Source organism: Chanodichthys erythropterus, chromosome 17, assembly GCF_024489055.1.
Source record: "Chanodichthys erythropterus isolate Z2021 chromosome 17, ASM2448905v1, whole genome shotgun sequence".
Lineage (NCBI taxonomy): Eukaryota > Metazoa > Chordata > Actinopteri > Cypriniformes > Xenocyprididae > Chanodichthys > Chanodichthys erythropterus.
The window spans coordinates 40926011-40933731 of record NC_090237.1 but is presented as its reverse complement, the minus strand read 5'-3'; the positions used below and the strand labels follow the sequence as shown (position 1 = coordinate 40933731).

At 41.0% G+C, this 7721-nt stretch overlaps 1 protein-coding gene across 2 annotated transcripts; it reads right to left on the bottom strand.

The window, feature by feature from the left end:
* Positions 1-25: 25 nt before the first annotated feature.
* On the bottom strand, positions 26-6341 carry trim59 (tripartite motif containing 59). 2 transcript variants are annotated; one of them, XM_067365451.1, is made up of 2 exons: positions 6242-6341; positions 26-3697 (listed from the first exon to the last, which is right to left on the bottom strand). In XM_067365451.1, exon 2 carries the CDS (start codon positions 3663-3665, stop codon positions 2433-2435), a length of 1233 nt encoding a protein of 410 aa, XP_067221552.1. In that variant the 5' UTR covers positions 3666-3697; positions 6242-6341; the 3' UTR covers positions 26-2432. The 2 variants fall into 2 exon arrangements, with proteins under 2 accessions (XP_067221552.1, XP_067221551.1); XM_067365450.1 differs by lacking the exon at positions 6242-6341 and adding an exon at positions 5454-5557.
* Positions 6342-7721: the final 1380 nt, after the last annotated feature.

Sequence of the window (7721 nt, the reverse complement as noted above, 5' to 3'; positions counted from 1 at the left end):
AGAGTTCCAGTTGAGTTTGTTGAATAACCAGAAGAAAGCCTCAGTACAGAAGTGTTTTATTCATCTTGAGCTCTGAAACTGTTGAACAAAATCAGGTATTCAATTAATCTGAGCGACCAAAAGGGTTAAAATCATTCATATTTCTCTAGGTGCAAATAGCAAAGTGCTTTTAGTAAAGACAATGGAAAAAAATAGGAATGTACAAACAGTTCATAAAATTAGGATGAAAAGTAGGTCCCAAATGTCTGATTCGGGCGTCTCATTGTGCTAAAGTAGTCCGTGTGGTCCATACATCTACACGGACCATGTCTAAAACCGGCTGCAGTGCCATCTATGGAACTCTGGGAATAAGGCATCATGGGTAATGTAGTTTATTTGTACTCCAGTTATAGACTTTCTCAAAACTGTTACAACAGACTGGAAAAGGTTCTTCTGAACTGAAGTACATTTGTTGTCTGAACAGCTGATGTTAAAGAACTCATGATATGAGGAATCAGCATTGCTTTGATCTTCTGTCACGAGTGAGGTCATTGTTCCAAAATACTAAGTTCAAGACCTCAAAAACAGCATTTGTTGATATCAAGCTGCCAGAACGACTCGTTTTGTTCTTTCTCCACATTGTGACGTCACACTGGAACATATTTGAATCTGACTAGCTCCACAATCACACATCCACACTTACCGACCGAGCACTGTGTGTGTGTGTGTGTGTGTGTGTGTGTGTGTGTGTGTGTTAGAAATCAGGAATGGTGAGAGAACATTGTGATTGGTACATTTCTCATCTTCAAACCAAACTTGGGTCTTCATCCGAGAAAGTTTGAATCTCGTCTGTCCCATAATGTTAATGCTTTAGGTCAGTAGACGGAGAATAGGTGTTCTTCTTGTGGCTGTTTGAACTCATTTGACCACGTGAGCATTTCCACTACGAAAATAATCCAGTCGAATGTGTTTTCATCTACCTCTGGAAGTGATCCAAAGTAGACAAGCTCAAAACGTTTTACACCCCATTTACACCTGTATTTAGTGTCGTCCACTTGTGATCCGATTGGCCAAAACACATCTCAATACCAGATGAAAACGGCCTGAGATTGTGGGGAAGATCGCCAGACATTGTGCTGTCTGGATGTGGAAAACTGCAGAGCGCACTGTGTGTCAAGCAAATAGATGCTCTAATCAATGACACTGACTACACTGGATAAAGATAGTAGACTTCAGTGCCTTCCAAAGCTCCCGGATTGTGTTTTAACAACGTCCTGGATCACGTTCGAGGATTATGAACATTTTGTAATTCATGCACAATTTAATGCAGCGTTCACAAAATGTTTGTTAGAAGATGAGGCGAACTGTACTGAATTGGACTGCTGCTGCATCGCAAAGCTTGAGTAAACACTTTCATAACACTTTGTCTATAAATAATGGTTTTATGTTTATAGAGGTTTTCATAACATCTGTAACTAATGTCCATTATTAACTTTTTTTTTTTTTTTTCTTATCAAATGATATCAGATGGTTTTTATTAACTTTTGTAACATTTTTAAGGGTGTCTTCACACCTATGGATCCTTTTTGTTCAGAAACAGCGACTAAATTTGTTAAAATGCTGCATTTTCTTCTTGGTTCGGATTGCTTTCACATGCCAAAATTTCAAATCATACCAAAATGTCCTCTTGTTGGTCAGTTTTCCCAGCATTATCCATCAAAATGACTATAACTATCGAGACCCACACAAACACTATACGAATGTAGCCGTCATTCCCGCTGTTAAATTATATACTACATTCATATTAATACTGCTGCAAATACAAACACGCTCTCTCTGGATCTCCCAGCACTGTCTAGTAGGCGAACTGTGTCGAGACGTAAACACTATATGAATGTTACAATGCAGGCATCATCGGGACAGCATTCTTGCACCGAGAAGTGCGATTACACAACATTAAGATGAAGAGGCGCTCTGGTTTCTTTAACTGCAGTAACTAATGTGCTCACTCACAGAATTGCACACTACTGCTTTTTATGTAACACATTTCCCATTATGAATTATGATATCGTTTGGTTCGGATTGCTTTCACATCTCAAGCGAACCACCCCAGAGTTTGTTTGCAATCATTCCGAGACCACCTCGTTCAGGCGATCGATTGCTGTGTTCACATGTGCCTAAACGAACCGAGCCAAGAGAGAAAACGTACCAGGTTCCGAAACAAACGCTCAGGTGTGAAAACACCCTTAGTGAAGCTCAAAGATCATGTTGAAATGTTAATGTTGTGACCGCTTTAAAATAATGAGCATTCTGATCAAACATGTATTACAGTATTAGTGCATTATTGGCCTCATTCTTGAAATGAGCAGAACAAATTTGTGTAAATGGTTTGTACCAGTTTGACCTAGAAATTCATTCTGTTTGTTTTTCAGGAAGGCTGAATGTTTGAGTATTTAACACAAGTGTAATGTTTTGAGAAAGGAGAGCAGATACTGGTAGGTGTTTTCTCCTAAAGTAGACGTAAAAGTGTTGAATTTCATGACGCTGTGGTGTAGCAGACAAAAGAAGAACGTCCCGATGTCACGGAGTGGCTCAGTTGAAATGTTTTCTACTACAGAAAACACACCAGCGCTTCCACCCACTGAATGCAAACACAGAGCTGTGAGCACCAGGACGAGCAGCACCATCACGACGACGTCTGAAGATGAACGGACAAGCCGGGACTGAGTTCGATCCGCGGCCTGAGCCGACCTGTGCGCATGACAGGAGATTTCCGGAAGAGGACCGTCCCTCAGACCTCTGATGGTCACGTCAGACCAGCGTTCCTCGAAGAACGGCTCTGCCCGCGGCGTCATGTGAATCTCGGGGATCTCGGGCAGCGCCGCCTGGCTCAAGGCGTTCACGCGCTGCCTCAGCTGATGCACCTTCTCCAGATACACCAGAGGACACTCCTCGCTCTCGATGCTGGAGCTGAGGGAGATCAGATCGCTGTGCTCCTCCTGCATGTCCTTCACCTGCTCGATGAGCGGGTCGTAGGCACACGCCAGCAGCACGCTCGCCCGGTCCAGAGCCTGCATGAACTGCTCCTTCTTTTGGGCCAAGATGAGGTCAAGGCCCTGAAAAAACCGAGATGCGACCTCGCGGTCATTCTGAACCAAAGCCTCGCTCCGAACCTTCTCCTGCTCCAGGCGTTCGGCCAGGCTGCAGATGTCCTCCCAGCGCTTGCCTCTCAAGCTCTCCATCAGTCCGGCCTGGCCGGTGCGCTCCTTCACGTAGGCCGTCTGGAGGTCGTCGATGGCGTGGCCTTGGTGCTGGCCGATGGTAAGACAAAAGCCACATATGAGCTTGCGGTCCTGAACGCAGTAGACGTTCAGAGGCTGTCGAGGGTGTTCGGGGCAGGCGGGTGAACGGGGCTGGCTGTCGCGTTGGTACTTCTCCACGATGGCGCGCAGGCACACGTTGACCGGAAGCGCGTCCACGCCGTTTGTGGGGAGCTCCACCACGCTGCGGCAGTTGGGGCACTTGAGCGGCAGGCGGAGAGGACGCCAGATGGAGAAGTTGACCGAGACCTGCAGCACGTTCTCCAGGCAGCTCTTGCAGAAGGTGTGGGAGCAGGGCAACACCCGCGGGTCTGTGAAGAGACCGTAACACACCGAACACGTCAGATCCTCCTCCAGATTATCCATGACGGGGCAAGCGTAGGCGACAGCTGTTCTTCCTGCAAAGGGATATTGAATTGTAATTATGGGCAAACACAGATGTAAGTGCTTTGTGTTCTTTCTCATGAACTCTGTCTGTGAATCATCAATAAAGACTGATGGATCAGCATGTTCATCTATTTCAAGGCTGTTCAACTGGGTTAGTGCACCCAAAAAGTGAAATTTCTGTCGTTTATTACTCACGCTCATGTCGTTCCACACCCGTAAGACCTTCATTCATCTTAATGAAGACATAGTTAAAATAGTCATGTGACTGCAGTGGTTCAACCTTAATGTTATGAAGAGACGAGAATACTTTTTGTGCGTAAAAACTAAACAATAATAATGACTTTATTCAACAATCTCTTCTGTGTCATTCTCATATGTTGTTTATGTTGCAGCACTTCCAGGTTCAGAACGCCGACTCATTATTGGCCGACTCCTGCGTCAGCGTCACACGCATGCGTCATGCTGATCACGTGATCAGGATTCGGCTAATACTGAGCCGGCATTCGGACGTAGAACCTGGAAGCGCTGCAACGTAAATTACAGGGGAGACTAATTTGTTGAACAAAGTTACTTGTTTTGTTTTTGCGCACAAAAAGTATTCTCATCTCTTCATAACATTAAGGTTGAACCACTGCAGTCACATGACTGTTTTAACGATGTCTTTAGTGCCTTTCTGGACCTTGAAAGTGTTATATTCCTCTCGGATTTCATCAAAAATATCTTAATTTGTGTTCTGAAGATGAATGAAAGTCTTACGGGTGTGGAATGACATGAGGGTGAGTCATTAATGACAGAATTTTCATTTTTGGGTGAACTAACCCTTTAATCCGAACCCCACACACACATCAATTATGGTCAACAAGCTTGCTTGACACTCAGGTTTCATCAAAAATATCTTCATTTGTGTTGTGAAGGTAAATGAAAGTCATGTGGGTTTCAGACTACATTAGAGTAAATGATGACCGAATTTACATTTTCATTTTTTCAGTCAACTTTTTTCTTTTTTTTTTTTATCATCTTTTTACAATGCTGTCTTCATTTTTGCAGCTTTTTAAATGCTTTTTATCCTGGTCCAAGAATCTTTATATATATAATATATATATCTCCATACTTTATTTTTAACTCTACTCATCTAAATGAATCAAAGACAGCAGTCTGACGTTTTATTCCTGTCATTTCCAGCCTAAGAATGAAGGGTGGTTTGAGATGATGTGGAAATGACGTTCAGTCACGTGCCTGTGCTTCATTAATGGCCACAATGTTAGTAAACAAACAGAATTAGTGTGAGTGAAAATTATTTCAAGAGAGTTCAGTGTCAAAGTCTACAGCCAAAAGTATAACTGAAGAAATATGCATTTAAATATTTGTGTTTTGAACATGCATTTATATTTTATGGTATATTATGACATCATTTCTTACATCAGTGAGTTTCTGCATGTATATAAAGCACAATAACGGTGGAATATGTGTTTTATTGTAGTCAAGACTTGAATATAAATCGAGCCACCGTGATCATTTGTATCATAAAGTATCTCTAAATTAAAATATCAGAACTCAATAAATGTAACACGGGTAACGTTACGTCATATATATTTAGTGAGGTGTTGATGTAGAAAATGACACCTTTGAAACAAAAACTAGCGGAAGTTCTTTAAACACCTTCATCAGGCTCTTCAGATGAACGCAGTTACACAGTAAACACTAGACACAGGTCAGGACTCAAACTGAGAAACATTTCTATTAAAACAGAAATAAGTGCTAACTGACCGTCACAAACAGCACGAGTCCGCTGAAATGAAAACAGGACACGCGCATGCGCGTACTTGCTACTTTCCACCAATCACATCTCTTGGTTCAACACGTCTTGAATGCAACACGTGTCGCGTCTTGAGACGAGCAATGCTATTGGTGGAAAGTTGATGTTGAAACCCGCAGTCCGTTTCAACAGTGATTAAACAAACATTAAGTCATTGCTTTTCTGCTGACCTAGCTAACAAATCTCAAGACGTTTTCTTTCTTGGGATACTTTTGCGTCGAGAAATGCGTTCTTACCTTGTAGAAACAACATAATTTTAGAGTGGCTTGGACATTTGCTGTGCATTTATTAGAGAGCGAGCGAGAATGTGAGAAAAACGTCCATATTCATGACAGTTAGCGCTCGTGCATGGATTCTCGTGAACGAGCTGCGGCGTCTCAAAAGATAAACTTTGAACCCGCGTTGACTTTTTCAGTAAATGATGACAGAATTTACATTTTGGGGTGAACTATCCCTTTAGTAAGGAGCCCCGCACATGACATGCAGAAAAAAATAGTAGGCTAAATCGTGTGCACGCTTTAGAAAATCGAGGGAACCAATGAATTAGTAGTGATTGTGTGTGTGTTGTTTGAGTAGATCACTCTACTCAAAATAATAAACATAGGCCTATGACTACAGTCAAACCAAAATTTATTCAGACACCTTGAACATTTCATTCAGTTTTATTCACTGTAGTTTAAAAATGGTAATAAAACATGACAAGATCTCAGAGTTAAAGAAACTAAGTAACTTTTTTTACCTTCATGGATAGTTTTCTAAGTCCTTCCTTACGATGGTTAATTGACTTGTAGTGGTGTGTTTGAGGCGTGCACTAACTCCCTCTGGTACGTCCAGTGTTGCCAGATTGGACTAAAGATTTCCAGCCCAACTACAGCTTAAAACCCGCCCATTTCAAAAAATACCAGCCCAAAATACATACTGTTATTAAAACTGTTATAGAATAAAACACACAATTTTTTTTTATTATTATTAAACAACCAGACTAACACATCGCACATTGGAGAGCACCAGGCTCGCCTCAAGTATATCCAGTGCATCTTTTTTTTTTTTTTTTTTTAATATAAATGATAATTTTATTAAAACACAAGGTCTACATCGGAAACCTCAGAAGGGGACAACATTTTTTATTGTTCTTGTGCTACTATTGTCAGAACTACAGTTCTTTTCTAATAGGCCAATTCTCAAATCATTTCATTATACTTTTCTTTTTGTTTTAGTAGGCTACTTACAAATTTGTGCTTAATTACCAACTAATTAATTTTTTTTATATTATCATTATTAAAATTATTATTATTATTTAACTTATAGACCACTGGGCGATTCAACATGAATTCTCGTTTTTTTTTCCTTCTTTTAATTTTAAATAAAATAATGACTGAATGATACACTGAATCGTCACTAGTAGGGCTGCCCCCTAATAGTCGACCCTTAGTCAACTTGAAGAGGCTTGGTCGACCAAGATTTTATTAATCGGTTAGTCGCAGAAAAAAAAATCTCCACAGGAAGTGGCGAGGTCACGCAGTCCTAGAGGCACAGATCATTAACTGCAGGAAATCCAAACATTCACCTATCATTTATCGACCTCAAATATGGCTTATCACTTGAAACATGTAAGTCGCCACTTTAGTCCATTCTCTTTAATGTTTGCCTATAGATAAATGTGCGCTATTATTTGGCGCATATCCAAGTGTTTGTGTGGAGAGCGTGTTTACTGCATGACATGGAGGCGCCGGTGTGATCACTGCACTTAACTTAAAATACTCCGTCATTTTTGGTCATAGATAAGAGTAATGCAAAATGTAAAGGGTGTACTTTTATTTCTGTAAACTCACAATAACAGCAAAACGTTGTGCTTTTGTAAAACAATGAAAGCAATCAGGATGCGTTTTCTGATCTCGGTCTCGGTGAACTTGAGCTTGTAACAAGCATGAACCGAAACTCATCGTATAGGCTGCTTTCCTCACAGACACAAGAAATATATCTATAGCTTGGAATGTCTACTTTTAAACGAGCCAATTCAAATGGAAAATAAATATTCTCAGATTATGTAATCCATATGAAACTTGTATATAGGCGCGTCCACTACTGCGGAGATGAGAGATGAGTCAGCATTGTTGACTCATCCGCTCTCCCATTCCTTTAGGACTTTTTATATTTACCCCACTTTGGCATGATGATGATGATGAATGATGATCACTGATGATGATAATGCAGTTTTG